A 20,320-nucleotide genomic window follows, 5' to 3' on the forward strand; every position below is an offset into this window, starting at 1 on the left:
CCCATGTTCAAGGAGCAATTGTATATACTATGCTTTTCCTATACATACATACCTAGGATAAAGTTTAGTTTATAAATTATGCACTGTAAGAGATTAACATCAATTACTACTAATAAAATAGAACAGTTTTAATAACAGTAAACTATAATAGTTATATAAATGTGGTATCTCTCTCAAAATATCTAATTGTACTATACTTACCCTTCTTGTGATGTTGTGAGATGATACAATGCTTACATGATGAGATGAAGTGAGATGCATGGTGTAGGCATTGTGACGTAGTGTTAGGCTACTAAAGGGTTACTTGAACATAAGTACTGCAAAACCACAACTGTCTATCTGATAACCAAGATGGCAGCTAAGTGACTAATGGGCAGGTAGCATTTTTAGTGTTGACACATTGAACAGAGGGATGATACACATCCTGGGTAGGACGGAGCAGGAAAATGCAAGATTTCATCACACTACTAAGAACAGCATGCATTTTAAAACTTAGGAATTGTTTATTTCTGTAATTTTCTATTTCATATTTTCAATCTGAGTGTGATCACAGGTATTTGAAACCACAGGAAGCAAAACCCCTGATAAGAAGGTTTACCTATTGTATGTCATATTTACCTATTGAATGACAGCTACCCTGCTGAAATGGCTGTCGTTGAGATTCAGGTGGCACCCATGTTGTCACATACAGCTGAAACTTCTGGATCATCCTCTTATTTGACCTCTTAGCAATATTCAACACGTGACCATTTCCTTCTTTTCAAATACCGAAACTCTTGCTCTCGGATGCACTCTCCTCTCGTTGTACCCCTAACCTTACTATTAATTCCTTCATAGTGTCTTTTTTTCATCCTTCTTTTTCTACCTTCAAGAATTGGGTTTTGTTATTTATTTTCTCCAATACCTCCTCTCTTACAACCAAAGTCCTCTTGTTTTGGTAAATGGCATCTTTATCCTTATAGTCAGTGAAGCCAGAAACCTAGAAATCATCTTTTTTCTCTGTTTCTCTTGCTCTCCAGATTTATTAGCAAATCTGTCACTGCTTCCCCCAGAATACACTGTGAGCTGTTATTTCTCTTCATCTCCATCACTAACACCTGTATGTAGACTGCCGGTTCTTGCCTTAGTTACTGATGTCTCCATTTCTACTCTTGCCATTTGACTTTTCTCTCATAAGTGAGTGCTTGTAGTAATATTCTTAAGATATAAATCTCAATACCTACCCTCTGCTTAAAACTCATTGGTAGCATTCCATTACACTCTGTACTGTGACCTATAAAAACCCTACCTGATCTGTCATCTTCCATTCTCTTTCCACCTTTATCCAACAGTTATCCTGTTACTTTTTAAATACGAAACTCTTCCCCATATTAAAGCCTTTCTACATACTATTTCCACTGCCTAAAATGCTTTTCTTCTCTGTTGTTATTGTCTATTTCTTCTCTATTTTTTCTTGTCCTTTTAAATGCCACTTTTCCAAGAGGCTTTTCATGATCAGCTTTCTCAGTTTTTGTTAATGTTCTTAATCCCGTCACTGTCTTTTTGTCTTTAAATGCAGTTTGTGCTTAGTTTTCTACTGTTTGCCTATTTTTTTCCATTAAAACATAAGCTCTGTGAAGGCAATGACTGTGTATATGTCTTAAAATTTTTTATATCAAGAAAGCTTTTTAACACAGTAGATACTTGATAAATTTTTTGTTGAGTGGATAAATAGGGGAATTACGTAAAGTGATGTCAAAGGCATAGAATGTCAAACAAACAAACAAGAAAACAGCAGCCAAATGCTGGTTTTACTTCTTATAACAAAGTGTCCAAAAATGGAATAAATTGCTAATATTGGATTATGTAATTAAATGTATTAAATCATATAGTTGGATGGTAAATTCTGTAACTTTTTCATTTTAGCCTTTTCTACCCCCATCCCTAAGTAGAGGAGAATATGATTCAGAGGAGAGTCTGGACAGTGATGATGATGATGATGATGATGTTTTAGCTTCAGATTTTCATCTCCAAGAACATTCTAATTCAAATTCATACAGGTATGGAATACTTAATTTTAAGCTTTTTTTAAAAAAAAATGTTATATATAATATTTTTGAAAATAATACATGTGAAATTAGTGGCTTAGGACTTATAACACATTATAACTCAGATTTCTGTAGTTGAAATTAGTAAATTTCTTTCCTTAATAATTCCACGGATGACCTATACTTTTTATTAGTTCTCACAAATGTTGCTATCAGATTATTCCTTGCCCTTTGCTCCCTGATATAAACAAACCCCACTGTTTTAGCCTAGAATATCTAATGTCTTTTTAGTAGAATACTAGTGCTGTAATATGTTAATGATTAGTGTTTTAAAAATGACTTCCACATTAGGTAAAAATCATAAATGTTCAAAGCACTCACCCTCAGTGAATATTATTCTTACATGTAGGAGTGATGGTATATGTGTTATCTTGCTTTTATTAATATGTTAATTATTTCCTGTTGGCCTAATTTCGTTTTTTGAATATATAAAATATTTACATGGCTCAAAAGTCAAACTGTTTAACTCAACAACAAAAAAACAACCCAATTAAAAATCAGCAAATGATTTGAATAGACATTTTCCCAAAGAAGTTATACAATTGACCAGCGAAGTACTCCTTTATTGAAAAGCACATGAGGGGAAAAAATGCTCACGATAGCTAATCAGTAGGGAAATACAAATCAAAACCACAATGAGAGATCATCTTACACCCATTGAGATGGCTACTACTCCCTCCAAAAAAAACAACCCAGAAAGTAACTGTCTTGGCAAGGGTGTGGAAAAACTGGAACCCTATGCAATGTTGGTGGGAATGTAAAATAATGCAGCCATCATGGAAAACACTATGACAGTTCCTTGAAAATTAAAAATAGAATTACTATATGACCCATCAGTTTGACTCCTGAGTATATACCCTAAAGAATACAAAGCAGGTTATTGAACAGTATTTATACACCCACGTCCATAACAGCATTATTCATAATTGCCAGTGGGTAGAAGCAACCCAAGTGTCTATTGACAGGTGAATGCATAAACAAAATGTGATATATACATACAATGGAATATTATTCAGCCTTTGAAAGTATGAAAATTCTAATACATGCTACACATGGATGTACCTTGACAACATTATGCTAAGTTAAATAAACTAGTCACAAAAAGACAAATACTATATAATTCCACTTATATGAGATACCCAGAGTAGTTAAGTTTATAGACAGAAAGTAGAATGGTGGTTTCCAGGGGCTAGGAGAAGATGGAAATGGGGAATTATTGCTTAATGGGTATAGAGTTTCAGTTTTGCAAGTTGCAAAAGATTCTGGAAATAGATAGTGGTAGTGGTTGCACAATATGAATATATATATTAATGCCACTGAACTGTACACTTGAAAATAGTTAAGATGGTAAACTTTATGATATGTGTATTTTACCACAGTTTAAAGTAATAAAAAGCCATTACTCTAAGAAGTAAATGTGTGTCACTTGAAATAAAAGAGAAGCTGAAATATCGTTTTAAAATAAAAATGTAAAACTGTATAAAAGTGTGAAATCAGAAGCCTCACCATTTCTCTCGTCCAGCCAATTTCTCTTCTACACCCTCTATAGATACCCATTTTTGTTGGTATTTGGTTTATCCTTCTTTTTGCAAAAATAAGCAAAAAGAAATCTTGTATTTCTCCTATAGGTAGCGTACTATATGTTGTGTATGTATTTATCAATACATACTGAAGTTCACACCATATTAACACTTAGAGAATCTTCTTTATTTTTTAAAAAATGGCTACCCTAATGTTCTGTGGTTAAAACTGTAGTTATTCAGCCAGTACTCTCTTGATAGATAATTTGGTTGTTTCTAGTCTTTTGCTATTGTAGATAATACAGACATGAGTACTACATATATATATATTTTTTGTTTTTGTGGAAGTATATTGTCATCAGGGTAAATTACTAGTAGTGGAATTGTTGAGTCAGAGAGTGCTGTACTCTTTTAAATCCCTAAGTAAATATTTAACAGAGCTACTGTTGCTTTATTTTTAGTTGGTCATTGATGCGCTTAGCAATGGTGCAACTGGTGCTCAACAATTTGAAGACTTTCTATCCCTTTGCAGGTCATGATCTTGCAGGTAATAAATATCTTAATGTGAATTAATATTTCCATTGCTTTTGGTTTACTCTTTTGTATTTTTTCCAAATAGTGGAGAAAAGGTTTAATAACTTCCTATTGTGGAAGATAGGTTTCTATTAAACAAACTGTCTGTAAATATATCTGTCATCTTGTTAGGTTCCCTTAGGAGGATAACATCCAAGAAAGTAGGGGATTTGAACCTGATGTGATTGACTGTATTAAGACTGTATTTATAGCTATAGCCGAGATATTGGGAGATTTAATAGTGGTAGACACATAGAAAACTAAGTAAATGCAAACACTTAGTGATTGTTAACTCCAAGGGAACAACAGGTTGTACAGGAAAGAAAGGGACATGATAGTATACCAAGTGGTTCAGCTGTGATCTATATTTAAATGTGTGTGTGTGTGTGTGTGTGTGTGTGTGTAAAAACTAAAATGTCAATTTAACAAAAATTATTATGTGATTATGTTGGAGTGATGGAGAGAAGTTTATTCTCATATTCCATAGTAGTATATCAGAAGATTATTTCTAAAATTGAAAGATCAAGAATTCACAGTATAAGCATGTTTAGATTTTTGTAGGTAAATAGTTAAAAGTTGAAGGTAGCATTTGAATTCAAGTGTGCCCTGGCCGGTGTGGCTCAGAGTTTAGAGCGTCACCCATGCACCAAAGGGTCATGAGTTCAATTCACGGTCAAGGGCACTTACCTGGGTGAGGGTTCCATCCTCAGCCCCTGTTGGGGCACGTGTAGGAGGCAACCAATCGATGTATCTCTTTCCCATAGATGTTTCTCTCTTTCTTCCTTCTCCCTCCCTTCCACTCTCTCTAAAAATCAATGGAAAGAATATCTTCGGGTGAGAATTAACAAATGAAAAAAAGTATGGAACTGTAGAACTGGAAGTGCTGAGTTTCGTAGTATTATATAACTTTCCCCCCCCAACTTTTGTCTATTATTTAATTTTCTAAGCAAATCTTAGTTATATGCCATACAGAAATTGGGCTGATATAAAGGTTAAAGCAATTTTCTTCCCAGACATACTTTTATAATATTCAGGTATATTTTTTCATGTGAAATTAAAGTCAGAAGCACTAATTGACATAAGAGTCATTTAAATCACGTCATAAATACTATTCCAAATACTAGTACTAAAGCTGTGATGGAATTTCAACATGATTGCCCTTTTTTCTGTTGTCCTTGGCTACCTAATTATGTTAAAATGTTACACAGATTTAATGATATCCTTTTTATAATACTTTTAGATTTCTATGCCAGCCTCTTTCACATCACCTCTGACAAAATGTATGTTAATATTGCAGTCATTCTTACAGTTCAGTATAGCATTTTACTGCAGAAGATAAATGCAGGTCAATTTTATTTTCTCATTTTAGAGCTTCCTGTTAGTTCACCACTTTGCCACGCAGTTCTAAAAACTCTTCAATGTTGGGAGCAAGTTCTTCTCCGAAGACTCGAAATCCATGGTGGGCCACCTCAGAACTACATTGCAAGTCATACTTCTGAAGAGAGTTTGTCTGCAGGTCCTGCAATTCTTCGCCACAAAGCTTTGCTGGAACCTACAAACACTCCTTTCAAGTAGGTTTTCCTATGGATACTGTTTTTTAAGTATGAGTTTTACTAAATTGGAGTGTTTTCAGGTAGTATTTGAAGAAAAAAATATTCAAGTCCTTATATGTTTAATGTGCTATTCTAGGCTCATATCTGTGGCTTTGTGTGATGCATATTGTAGTCCATAGGTTAGCAAATACTTTTTGCAAAGGTCCAAATAAGTAAATATTTTAGGCTTTGGGGTCCTTACAGTCCTTTTGGCAACTATTCAGAATTGCCATTGTATAGTGAAAGCAACTACAGACAATAAGTAGTAAATGAATCGGCATGGCTTTCATCCAGTAAACTTCATTTTCAAAAATGGAAGGCAGGCTCATAGTTTACTGGTGCCCACTCTCGAGCAGTGCTATTCAAAATAGCCAGTTAGCAAACTGGTTTGCTGTTCATGAGGAGTAAAGTATTTGTACTGAAAGGTAAATCAATGCTGTGCTTGCTGCATCAAAGTCTTGTTATAAAAGGTGTTAGCCCGGCCGGGCGTGGCTCAACAGTTGAGCGTCGACCTAGGATCCAGGCGATCAGGGTTCGATTCCTGGTCAGGGCACATGCCTGGGTTTCGGGCTCAATCCCCAATCGAGGGTGTGCAGGAGGCAGCCAGTCAATGACTCTCTTATTATTGATGTTTCTCTCTCTCTCTCTCCTTTTCCTTTCCTCTCTCTGAAATCAATAAAGATATATTAAAAAAAAAAATAAGCTGTTAACTGAACTAAACAATGTATTTAGTGACTTAATGACATAGTTCATTTACATTTTTTTCACAAGCTCTTATCTCATGCACATCAGAAACAGACTTCATGGCCTGGTATGTGTTCACAGATAATACTTTGAGTAGCTCTGCTTGTAGATCTCTTCTAGGAAGCATAACTATTACGTTCCTAAGTGAGGGGTCAACAAACTATATCCTGTTAGGCCAAATTCACCCCTCCTCCTACATTGTATATAAAGTTTAATTGGATCACAGCCACACCCTTTCATTTTAATATCATCTCTGCTCCTTTTCCACTTCATTGGCAGAGTTGAGTAATTGTATGAGAGACCATCTGGCCTACGAAGCCTAAAATATTTACCATCCTGTCCTTTAAGACAAAATTTGCTTCCTTAGCTGGTTTGGCTCAATGGTTAGAGCGTTGTGGGCTGAAGGGTTCTGGGTTCAATTCCAGCCAAGGGCACATACCTTGGTTGCAGGCTTGATCCCCGGTCCCTGTTGGGGTGCATGCAGAGGCAACCAATTGATGTGCCTGTCACATCCATGTTTCTGTCTCCCCTTCCTCTACTCTATCTGGGAAGCAGTGGAAAAAATATCCTCATGTGAGGATTAAAAAAAGAAAAAAAAGAAAAAGTTTGCTGATTGCGGCCCAAGATGATTTGGTCTGATTCTAGTTAATTATTATTATAAACATTTATATGACACTAAGGAAATGTGGTCAAGTTAATCAGAAATCTCTGAAGTGTATATTAAAATATACTGTGTCTCTGTAGATCCAAACATCACCTGGCACTGTCTGTGAAGAGACTTTGGCAGTACTTGGTAAAGCAAGAAGAAATTCAGGAAACTTTTATCAGAAATATATTCACAAAGAAAAGGTGTCTAAATGAGGTTCGTATAAGTTGAAACCTGCTTACTGTTTTATTATTGAAGTCTTTTGTATTATATAACTATAAAGAATTAGTTGCCTTTTAAAGACTGTAGAACTCATTTTTAGCCCTGCCCGGTTAGCTCAGTTGGTTGGAGCGTCATCCCCATACACCAAGGCTACAGGTTCCATCCCTGGTCAGGGCACATAAAAGAATCAACCAATGAATGCATAAATAAGTGGAACAACAAGTGGATATTTCTCTCTCTCTCCCCCCTAAAATAAATTAAAAAATGAAAATAAAAATAAAACTCATTTTTATATCATAAACATATCCTATGCAGTTAAGGTATAGAAAAGTAATTGAAAAGGAAAGAGGGAGGTCATTATTTTCTTAAGTCTATTTTATTTAAAGTAACTAATTCAGATATATTTGAGACTTTTTTGCCCCAAAAGATATTGGTTATGATTCTGTATCTTTTCCTGTTTTAAGCTGTCATGATCACCAATTTAAGAGACAAAATAGAAAGTTCCCATGATTTTCATGTGACAGTTAAAAAGAGGTTATCTTAGAAGTTTAATTGAAACTAGGTTTATATACTGAAAATATTTCAAATATGCAAATGTTCTTTTTATTCTATTGATTATACTTAATGAAAATTTGCAAACTAATTTATAATAATACTGTAACTGGTTTATTATACATTGATATTATCATTATAATGGTTATTTTTCTCAGTTCAGTGCTACTAAAAAGTTTCAGATTGATGATATGGGGAACTTGTACCTGAATGTAAATTAACATTTTGTTTCCTTCATTGAGACAATTTTGCTATTAAAAAATGTCAGGTAAACTAAACAGTGGATTTAGTGATTCAGTTAATTCTTTCTCTTCTCATGGACTGAACTAGTAACGAAGAGTTTAAGACTGGCAACTGTTTTGTGGATCACATTTTGAGAAGTACTGAACTAGTCTTAAAGCAGGTTTTTGAAGTGGAAGGAAAAAAGGAAGATATTTCAGTTGGATAAATTAGGAAATAGAATGGCTTCTTAATAGAAAAGTTAGCAAAAAGCAAGATGACATCTAACCTCATTTAAAAAAGGAAAATTACATATATTTCATTTTCTCAGTTTAAGCACTTATTCATAAGAGGCAATTACACATACTATTAGTATTTATCTGTTTATGTAAATATATTTGAATTAGCCACGCCAAGAAACAATATATAGTGTTCTTGCTAACTTAGAAGATTTTGACGTGTACCTTAGTATAACATTGAAATCTAAGCAAATAATAAATACAATAGATAAAATACAAATGAAAATATTTCTACATAACCTTAAGTAAGATATAGCTTAAATATTTAATATATGAAGTACCATTAAAACAGTTCAAGCAAATTTTTGGATAAATAAAATTAAAAATGAATTTACTAGATAAGAGTGTCAGACTAATTAGCATATGTTTACTGGTGAGGGTAATGTTTCTTATTTTAAATATATCTTTGCCTAAAATAATTTATTACAAGTTAAAGCATTCTCATAATAGTGTATAATGCACTGATGCATTGCTCTGAATAAAAAGCATGTTTACTGTGCTTGGTGGTACTTTGGTTTCTCTGAGGTACCTTGTTTTATGAATATACATATTTGGGTTAATAACTTCAAGTACTAAATCATTTTTTAAAAGCATTGTCATATTTGATTAATATAATTGTAAAAATAAAAACATTTCTCTACCTCTGATACATTTAGTGTATTTGGGAAATGAAATAGTTCTCAAAACAAACAAAACAAAAAACTGTTGTACCACTAGATTGTCTAGTAGAATCAGAGGGTAGAGTCATGAGGGGAAAAGAAGAGCATAACGAAGCCAGAATGAGTAAGTAAGGATAGCAGATAAATGAGTAAAGTTATTTTTGTATTATAGTTATTTTAATCAAAAACAGGAATATGAATGTTGGACTAAAAGCTTTATATCATTAAGCCAAATATTATCTCTGTACTTTAGGGTTTTTTTAAATCTGCAAAATGAGTATAATATCTTTTACTTTGCAGTGTTTTAACCGGTACATTTAACTTATTATTTAAAAACTTGGCATGATTAATGGTAGTTATTAGAAATTTTTATTACTGCTTTGTTGTTTTATTCTTGATGGTGATACTCTTAAAGACAGTGATATTTTGATAAGTAAAATATGAAAAGAAAAAATAGTAAAACATAGATTGTATGGAACGAAATAAAATATTAACTTTATAGAGTTGATATAAAATTACTTAATCTTTCCTGGAAAGTTGACTATCCTATTTGTGTTATTAACAAAATTACTTGCATTCCCTTTTTTAATAAAATGATGATTATATTTAAATAGTTGAGTGCAAACTACTCTGATTTTTCAGATTGTTATGAAATAAATACATGACAAATTCTATATTTTGAATGGGAGATGGTGGAGAATATTTTGAAAGTGCTGCTGTTTTCTTTATCCCTTTATGTATTTGGAAATGAAATTCCTTCATCTGATATTAAAATTCTGGTGTATCCTCAGGCCTTTCTTTTCCTATGTAATGTAGTTTAGTGGTACATGCATTTTTAAACTAGAATGTCTTCCCTATTTGTATTTATTTGGAAATTAAGTGCAGATAGCTGCAAATAGACTACATCTGAACCATTCCTAACCAAAAAACAAAACAAAATGCTTGGCAGCTATCATCTTTGTTCCCAATTCTTTTTTCTATTTTCTTGTATTTTTTTGAGAAAAGCTAAAGGTCTTGAACCAGCTCTTTTTTTAAATCGTGTTAATATCCCCTTTTCAGAGGCATATGTGCCTGAAACCTATATGATTTTATTAATCAATGTCACCCCAATAAATTCAATTAAAAAATCCCCCCAAAAGAGAAAGAGATCCTATACCTTTAAATCACAGCCTTACAGGATAGTATTAATATGTTGTTGGATACACATAGACTAAATTAATAAAAAATAAGTATACTTTTGCCCAGCCAGTGTAGCTTAGAGGTCGAGTGTTGACCCATGCACCAGGAGGTCACTGGTTCGATTCCCAGGCAGGGCACATGCCTGTCTTGTGGGCTTGATCCCCAGTGCGGGGGGTGTGCAAGAGTCAGCTGATTAATACTGATGTTTTTCTCTCATCAATGTTTCTGTCTGTCTCTCCTTCTCCCTTCCTCTCTCTCTAAAATCAATAAAAACATATAGTTTTTAAAAAGTATACTTCTGTTATTTCACGCAAAAAGAAGCACGTGTGCCTCCAAACAGTTTATTATTTTTGGCTAAATCAAGACAAAGCCTCAATTAGAAACCTAGAAATCAAATTTTTTTAATCATGAGGTTTTCATGATGAGTGAGATTTCATAATGGAGACAAGACATAGTACTGTGTAAGAGAACAATTGGACTTGAATTTTCAGTTGATAGGACTCTGGCACCAGTAGCTCTGAAATTTGTAATATAAAGTACTTGAACACAATCTTACTTTAATGTCAACATTTCAAAGTAAGTTAAGTGAGTAAAAATTTCTTAGGAGGTAGAATAAAATTTACAGTGGTTGTTAGTGAATTTTGAGGGATTACATTTCCCCTAACCCAGTATTTTGTGTACTACATCTCATCTTACTCTTTGTCATGTGATTATTCTTTCTTGATGAAGTCATTAGAGGACAACTGTGAAACCATCAAAAATTCTATGATGGAGGAGCCAAACATCAATAAGGTACAAAGCATCATTCAACTGAAATTAGAAATTGCATTCTCTAACAAGAAAAACATAGTGTTTCCGTTTATCTTTGGATTGGACCTTATTTCCAATGCAGTTAAAGTACTATTCCCTCAGTTCATTCTTTTATTTTTAACAAGTTAAATATTGCAATGATAACATTGTTTCTCTTTTATTAATAAGAGAATGCAATTTTAAAGGGAGTTGAATGTATCTTGTTTTGGCTACAGATTTTTCTGAGTAAATACAACTAAAGTTCTTAATAAAATGTAATTACAATAGCCATTATGGAAGTATAGTAGCATTGTTCTATTTTTGCAAGTATCACTTTTGAAGTTAAAATTCTTCCCTCTCATATTAATTTCTTAAAATATATCAAATACTATTACATAGCATTTGTTTTACTCGTAAAAAATAGAATATAGCATATTGCCTTGTGTATAGTAAGTACTCAGTACTCGAGAACAGTGGCACAAAGGATAAGAATTTGTACAACCATAAAATAACTCCCAAATGTTCTGTGATTACACATTCAAACAGGACTTTTATTAGGTTGACATATGATTCATGTGTTTCACATTTTGATTTTAAGACCATGTGATCAGAGTAATTTTTAGGGGAAAAATTTTTCAAAAGAGTTTTTTTTAAGGCCATGAATTCTGACCTCTTATTTTTTCTCAAAGGAATCTTTTCATAAAATAGGAGAAATAATTCCGTGCAATTAATAAAAAATACCAATTTGATGTCAAGTGTATTATAACTAAAACCTTGGCAAAATAAACTTATGCAGTCCATCCTTTGGAAATTTCTAATGGCCTTTGGGAGTTTTGCGAGAATATAATTCATACTTTTGTTTTTTGCATTTTATTTATTTTATTTATTCAAAATATTACAGATGTCCCTTTTTCTGCCCATTGTGTATTTCAGTATTTTATTTCTTTTTATTGCTAGGGTGTATTCATTGTATGGCTATACCAAATTTTGTTTATCCATTGACCTGTTGATGAACACTTAAGCTGTTTCTATTTTGGAACTATTTAAAATAAGACTGCTTAGAATATTCATGCACAAGTCTCTTTGGTTGGGCATATGCTTTCATTTCTCTTGTGTAAATCTCTAGGAGTAGGATGACTAGATTATATTGTAGGTGTGTGGTTACCTTTTTAAGAAACTGCTCAAGTATTTTCTAAGGTGGTAGAAATATTTTACATTCTCAGCAACAGTGTATGAAAAATCCCAGTTGCTTCACATTCTTACCAGTACTTGGTGTGGTCAGCTTTTATTTTAGCCGTTCAAGTAGGTGTTTTGTGGTAGTTCATAGTGGTTTTAATTTGCATTGAGAATCTGATCATGTGCTTAATTGCCATTTGTATAACTTTTGTTTGAAGTATCTTTTCAAGTGTTGTGTATATTTTTTATTAGGTTATATGTTCTCTTAATTGAGTTTTAACAGTGTTTTATATATTCTAAATACAAGTCCTTCATACAAGATAGGTGATTTGCAAATATTTTCTCCTAATCGGTTGCTTGTCTTTTCATTCTTTTTATTTTTCTTTTAAACTGCAGAAGTTCTTAATTGAAACATTGGACCTCATCAAAATTTTTTTGTGTATGGATTTTCTTTTTGATGTCATATCTAAGAAGTCTTTGCCAAACCTAAAGCCACAAAGATTTTCTTCCACTTTGCTCTGATGTTTTATAGTTTTAATTTTACAGTTAGGTCTATGACCCATTTTGAGTTAATTTTTTTACATGATGCAAAGTATGGATCACAGTTACTTTTTAAATTCTCTGTGTATCAATTGTTCCAACACACTTTGTTGAAAAGATTCTTCTTCACTGAATTGCCTTTTCCTCCTTATAAAAAATCAATTGACATATATGTGTAGATTTATTGCTGGACCCTATTTTGGACCATTAATCTATTTGTTTATCTTTATGCTACTACTCCACTGTCTTATTGCACTGACTGGAACTTCTAGTCTAATATTAAATAGAAATGAGGAAAGCAGACATTCTTATCTTTGCTATCAGTGGGGAGCTCGCCTCGTCCCCACTGGTTGCTCATTGGAGTAGGCTTCTTGTGATTTCCCAAGAAAAGGAATTTTCTGAGACTCCCACAGGGGGATGAGGTATTGTAGAAAATTTTATTTTTGTGAAATTAAGTCCCTGAATTTCCAAAGTCGTATTTCCCTTTTTCCCACCATAGAAGTGTAGCTGGGGCTTCAGCAGAGCTAGGATTAAAGCCCTTGCCCAGAGTTTCCATTCCATGTTGGGGCACAGTCCAGTCCAGCATCAGGCTAGCCTAGCTTGTGTTCCCCACTGCAGCTCGTCAGTCCACAAAGCCACATGGCTATGGAGGGGACACAGGCAGGAGCAACACCAGAGGAACCAGAGAGCCAAGAGCCCCAAGAGAGTTCCTTTGTTTTGGGATTATGTATCCCCAAATTTTCTCGGGCTTGTAGTGACCCTGCCCCCTCTAGCCAATGATCTCTGTTTCCAGGTTTGACTAGCAAGCATCTTCCCTGTGTCACCCCCACTTTACTGTGCACGTGCCCATCTTCCCTTTGTCGGACCTCTTCCCTCAGTGATCCGCGGGGAATGGGCTGGTGGTTTCCTGGGGTGTGTGAAATTGCAGCTTTCTCATGGAGCTGCCCAAATGGCCGTGGTTATAATGTCGCTCCTTCCTTTTGCTCGTTTTCTGTTATTAATAACTAGCTAATTACAGTGGCATCCTCTTGTTTCTCATCTTGGGAGAAAGCATTCGGCCTTTTGTCATCTATAGGGTTGTTTGTAGGGTTGTTGTTAGATGCCCTTTATAAGGTTGAGGAAGTTTCCTTCTATTCCTAACTCATTGAGAGTTTTTAATCAGGAAAGTATGTTGAGTTTTGTCAGATACTTTTTTTGCTACTACAGTCATGCACTGTTTAACAAGGAGATACATTCAGAGAAATGCTTTGTTATGTAATTTTGTTGTGTGAACATCATAGTGTACTTAAACCTAAAAAATATAGTTGACTACAAACCTAAGCTACATAATACAGCCTATTGCTCTGTAGGGGAGGAAAAATAACTGTCCCTCTATCCTTCTGCTGGCGCCTTGGCTGAGATATCCCTGTAATATAAGACAGATTAACAAGGGGGGGGGGGAGTTTAATAACATGTATACATGGGAGAAATCCTGGAAAACTGAGTAACTTGCTAAAATGGCTGAAGCCACCACCTTAAATATTATTCAGCTGAAGGCAAAAGATGTTGGGTTTGGGGTGATTTAGTTATGGGAGATTACCAGGAAAAAGCACACAGTAAACAAGAATTAGAATGTTATGCAGATTTAAGTCTTTCTCTTCTGCATTGATAAGAGTTTCTAGAGACAAGGTCAGTATCCTTTTTCTGGTATAGCTAGGGAGAAATCCTGCTAATGGAAATGTCCCTTACAAATGTAAATGTCTTTTACAAAGGATAACTTCTACTTGTTTTCAGAGCTTCTCCCAAGTCTGTTGTTTCTTAAAATTAAACAGCCTAAAATAATTTTTGTGCCAGAGAGACATATTTTAGAGTGGCAAGTTCTGTTCCCCTATAGCTCCTAGGCTACAAACCTGTGTAGCATGTTACTGTACTGAATACTGTAGGCAATTGCAATGCACTGATATTTGTGTAATGCATTACATTGCAGTGTTACAAGGGCTGCAAAGTCACTAGGTAATTGGAATTTTTCAGCTCCATTGTAATCATAAGGGATCACGTTGTACATGCTTTCTGGCCTTGACCAAACATCCTGATGTGGTACATAATTGTGTTGAGATGATTATGTAATTTCCTTTTTTTTTTTTTTTTTTTAATAATCTGTTAATATGGCTAAGTAGGTTGACGGATTTTTTTTTTTTTTAAGCCAACCTTGCATTCCCAGGGTAAGCCCCATTTTTGGTCATTGGGTGTTCTTTTTTACATATTGTTAGATATTTTGTTCTGCCCTCTCTTGAGATGAACTGTTTTATCCAAGGCCAAAGTCTTCCATTTGTACACTGATTCTCTCTGTTCAATAATAAATGTTTAACTCTCTCTTAGATTATTCTCCTCAACATAAGCAAATATATTTTATTGTCTTACTTTCAAATGAAAACCAAAAAACCTACATTTGAATCTATATGCCATCCCATTTTCCTATTCCCCTAGGTAATAAAATTATTTATAGAGTTGCCTATAAACTCATACAAGAAGACTTTTTTAAAGAGTAGTGTTGCAAACACCATGTAGGAAACACCCAGCTTAAGAAATAAAACATTATCAACTCATTTGAATGCCTCTTTGAATCTTCCTCACTAGACTTCCCTCTGTTCACCAGATTTTATGTCTCTAATCTTGTTATTATCTCCTGCTTCCTGCACTGAGATTGTCCTTGTCAAAGTCACCATTGACTTCCAGTATGCTAAATTTGGTAGCCAATTGTCTGTCTTTTTCTAATTCAACTTTTCAGTATTCTTTGATTCTGTTGACTCCAGCCACCAATTTTTGAAAGTCTTGCCTCACTTGGTTTCTGTAACACCATCTTTGATTACGTATTCATAGTTGGAGAATGCTTCCTGTTCTGTCAGTTTATTCAGTATCAGTATTTCCCTTTCCCAAAGCTACTTCCCACTCCTGAATTGGCCTGTGTTTTTTCCCCATCCTTGAAATGTTGGGCACCCCTGGACTTATTTTTTTAACCTCCTCTATTCCCTGTCCTTTCTTTCTCTTTGGGTTATCTCATAGCTTAAATATCATCCATAGTCTGATAATTCTTAGATCTCAGTAGCACCATTTATTTCCTGAACTCCAGACTTGCATATGTAATCGAATAATTACCTCTCCCTGAATGTCAAAACAGAATTTCTATCTTCCTCTAATCCCAACCCAAACCCACTCTTTCCTTCACTTTTGTCTCAGTAAATGGTACCTTTACCCACCCGGTTACCAGGTGTGAAAAATGAGCTATCCTTGCTTCATCACTGTTACTCATACTGCATTCTCCGTCCATTAACAAAATTCATCCTAATTCCAACTACTTCTCATACCACCATTCCTACTACTCTAATCAAAATCCACCATTGCCTCTTACTTCAGTTGCTGTAGCAGGCTCATAAGTGGTTCCCTGGGAGCCATTCACACACACTTTATGTTTTGTCTCACAACACCCAGAATGACTAAAGCCCCCTCCAATGGCTTTCTAGTCTTAAAATAAAATCTAAACTCTTCATTATGGATTCTAAGGCCCTGTCCAAACTGAACCCTGTCTACTTCTCCAGTCTCATCTCCTAACATAAGTGTTCTCAAAATTAAATGTGCATAAGCTCTGGAGATGCTAAACATCAATCTTACGCCACCCCCCACCCCACACATACACCAGTTGACTCTCATTCAGGTCATCTTGGGTCCAGACTATTAAGAAACAATGTTTTAGTAAATTTAGATAATAAGACAGGAATGTATTCTCGCATTGAAGAACCTTTTTTTGAATTTCATGCCTGCAAGACCTTTCATTCTTGTAAGTAAAGTTTGAAGAAGTTCTGCAGGTGAAACTGTTATGTCTACCCCACCCACCCACCTATTATTAGCAAATAGTATATCCTCTATATCATGGAAATATAATTTTCTTTATTTTTAATGTCTTCAAAACCCAGTAGTGGACACTATGCTTTTAGATAGGCAGAAAGGTGGCTAAGTTGAAATTTTGTCATCAAACTAGAGAGTCTTATTCTTTACATTCTTGTTGGTTGATGGTCCCCTTATAATAGAGCTAAGTCTTTCCTTAGAAAAGAAGTTAGCCCTCAAATAAACCAAAATTTTTAGTGAACACTGAAATTCCTTTATGTTTGTAATCAAATTGCATTTTAGATTAGAATATATTTGACATCTTTACATTCAGTGACATGAGTTGTTTGCATCGGGCTATTTTGGTTTGGTTATTTATAATTCTCTTTCAACTTTGCAATTATATGGTCATCTCAGTTGCCATTTAAAAAAAATACTACTAACCCTACTAAGTTCTATGGTCAAACAATGGATGGGCATTGGTGACATTTTATCTATATTTTGCAGGAAGTAAATTTGTTGTATTCTAATTTCAAATGAATAACTTCTGTGCTTCACAGTAAGTTGTGAAACATTTTATAGTAATTCATTTTAAAGATTGAAGGTTAGTGAGGTTAAAATAAAATGAAATTATCCTGCATTAAGCAACATTCCCTACTCTTAATAATTTCCTCCTCTTTTTACCCAGAGGTAGTAGAATATTTATATAAATATTGTAGTTAATGTTGATTTTATACAGTACTCTCTGAGTTCAAAGCTGTTGTATATATCTCTGGGGTAGGCATAAGGTCAAATATATTCCTCTTATCTAAAGTACATTGAATTATGGTTTACTCGGCTACTAAAATGATAACTGACTTGGGCAAGTTACTGTGCCTTTCAGGGTTTCAGGTTTTTCTTCTATAAATTAAATGTTATTTTAGGCCAGGAGTCATTAAACTATATTCAGCAGGCCATATCCAACTGGATCTTGTCTAGACTATGAGCTAAGAATGATCTTTACATTGTTACAAAGGTTGATTTAAAAAAGAAGCACATGCACACCCTGGCTGCTGTTGCTCAGTTGGTTGAGCATTCTCCCATGCACCAAAGGGTTGCTAGTTCCATTTCCGGGCAGGGCACATGCTCAAGTTGCAGGCTCAATCTCCAGTAAGGGGTGTGCAGGAGGCAGCCGATAGATGTCCTCCCCTCCCCCCCACTATCCCTTCCTCTCTCACAAAAAACAAAAACAATAAAAAAATTTGTTATTTTTTTTTTTAAAAGAAAGAAGAATATGCCACAGTGACACTTTATGGTCCACAAAACCTAAACTATTTACCATTTGACTTTTTAATATTTATAAATATTATCAAAGGATTATAATAAGAAGAAATGTGGTAAACTTACTTTAGTAATTAAAATGTCTTGGTCCTTTAAAGTTAATTCATTACAGCTTGGGAACATATGCAATTAATGAAGTTGTGTTATATCAACTACTTACTATATGTGAAAAAGCAAGTTTGAAAAAATTTAAATTCCCCTTGTCAAATTTTGTTTTAGGGACAGTGAGCATGTAAAATAGTACCTTTGGGTTTGAAATATCTAAAGAGTTTCTGAAAATAATTTATGCAAATATTAAATGACATATTTGCATATGTTGTTCTAGTACTAAAATCACTGTATTTTTATATTTTCTTTTTCTCCATTTAGATAGAAGCAGATTTGGGATATCCTGGGGGTAAAGCAAGAATTATTCATAAGGAATCTGATATCATTACTGCCTTTGCTGTTAATAAAGTAAGTACACAGACTTTTTTCTGTTCTTCAAGTATTAAGTACTCAGAGCTGGAGAATGTTTCTTGCTGTCTATTTATTCAATATCAGTATTTCTTTTTCCCAGAGCTACTTCCTGCTCCTAAAATTGCAATCTGAACAAATTTTGTATTTTATAAAATGATTATATTGTTTGATAATTTTTAAAAAATATAGAGCAGATAAAATAATGTTTTATTACTACACAGAGAGAAGTATCAAGTAATATATGTGATAGCCTTTAGAATTTATACAACACATTATAAGGGTTAATCCAAATAAAACATTTTCTGCTTTCCTTATATGAATATGTTGAATGTGGGTCTTGATATTATATCAGATTTAAGCTTATGTAACTTATACAAATTCTCCCCTTTTGATTTATAGCTGTAATAGTTGCCCAACTAGAGTGTTTTCTTTGTATTCCTTAGCCTTCTACTCAGCATCTTCCTTAGAGGTACTCACAGAAGAGGTAGCTTTATGTCCATTTGTCCAAGGTTGAAATTTGTCTTAATCATTTTCCCCGTCTTCCTTTCCTAATTACTTTACTGTAGAGTTTATACTGACTTCTAGATACTCTTGTTTCCTTTTATTTTCATGAACTCGAAGTATATATACATATATTCTTTTTATGTATTTCTAATTTAAAAACAAGTTTTAAATACTGTTTAGATGTATATCCTGTGTCATCCATTCAGCAGTCATTTCACCGACATGTTCTCCTCTTTCTGTGCTGTGTCTCTCCTTTGATTTCTCTTGGATAGTTCCTTTATCATTCTTTCCTCATCTTTTCCTGTCTCGTTTGTTTCATTTCCCTCTCAGATGGCTTCCCCTGAACAATGACTGGTTCTATCAAGACAGGCAGGTTTTGCCCTGCCTGGCTTGGCTCAGTGGTCTGAGTGTGGGTCAGTGGACCAAAGGGTCATGGGTTTGATCGCCTGTCAAGGGCACGTACTTGGGTTGCAGGTTCGATACCCAGCCAACTAGTAATGAACAGTCATTCATATATACAAAGTCTGCCATTTACTGTGTAAGAGCGTACCTGTTTAATTTTTATTTCTTCAGATTTGCTAAATTTGTAGCTGAGAAATAATACCTTTGCTTTACGTTGCATTATTTTAAATGCCACTGAGCCCTGGCCAGTGTGGCTTGGTTGGTTGGAGCATCATCTCGTACACCGAAAGGTGACAAGTTTGATTCCTGGTCAGGGCACATACTCAGGTTGTGGGTTCGATCCCTGGTCAGGGTGGGTACAGAAGGCAGCCAATCAATATTTCTCTCATACATTGATGTTTCTCTCTTTCTTTCTCTCTTTCTAAAATCAATTAAAAAAATAAAATAAAAGTGCCAATGAGATTGAACTTTTCCCATTTGTTTAGTTGTGAACTGTTTCAGAAACTGTGAAGGATCTGAGACATTCCCCTGCATTTAAGTTAAAAGTTAGCTTTCACAATTTAATGGATGCTGTTAAAAAACACAAGACCCCTGGACCAGAGACAAAGGACAGTTTATTTCTAGCAGCAAAAGCAGTAGCCAAGTACCACTATTTTTACACTGGTTCCTGAGCTGTAATTGCAAAGCAGCAGGATGAAGGCCAGGTGATATCTGCACACAAGGTGGTTTGCATTACAGGAGAGGAACACTGAGTTTAGGGAACCCCAGATCTCTTCTAATGATAGTGAGCATACCTGCCCTTTGATTTGATGGGAGAGATTATAGCTATATAGACATCCTAGAGATAATACTGTGGAGCAAAGGGCAGCCTGTGACTCATTCACAAGATGTGCACAAGAGACCCAGGGAGAATTCTCTCCCAGCCATCTAGCTGCATCCTTTTTCCACTTATCTCTGGGGTCTCAGTTTTCTCCTAA

General features: G+C 34.5%; 1 protein-coding gene across 4 annotated transcripts in view; it reads left to right on the forward strand.

Annotated features, from left to right (window-relative positions):
* The window catches only part of DMXL1 (Dmx like 1), a 123,779-nt gene that overhangs the window by 80,331 nt on the left and 23,128 nt on the right, over window positions 1-20,320 (forward strand). For all 4 annotated transcript variants that reach the window (XM_087815506.1, XM_016204603.2, XM_016204604.2 and 1 more), the window contains 5 exons: window positions 1,906-2,039; window positions 4,069-4,154; window positions 5,550-5,751; window positions 7,261-7,378; window positions 18,348-18,434. In XM_087815506.1, coding sequence (XP_087671632.1) covers window positions 1,906-2,039; window positions 4,069-4,154; window positions 5,550-5,751; window positions 7,261-7,378; window positions 18,348-18,434 — 627 coding nt within the window. The remainder of the gene's footprint in view (window positions 1-1,905; window positions 2,040-4,068; window positions 4,155-5,549; window positions 5,752-7,260; window positions 7,379-18,347; window positions 18,435-20,320) is intronic.

This window comes from Miniopterus natalensis, chromosome 3, assembly GCF_054644295.1.
Source record: "Miniopterus natalensis isolate mMinNat1 chromosome 3, mMinNat1.hap1, whole genome shotgun sequence".
Lineage (NCBI taxonomy): Eukaryota > Metazoa > Chordata > Mammalia > Chiroptera > Miniopteridae > Miniopterus > Miniopterus natalensis.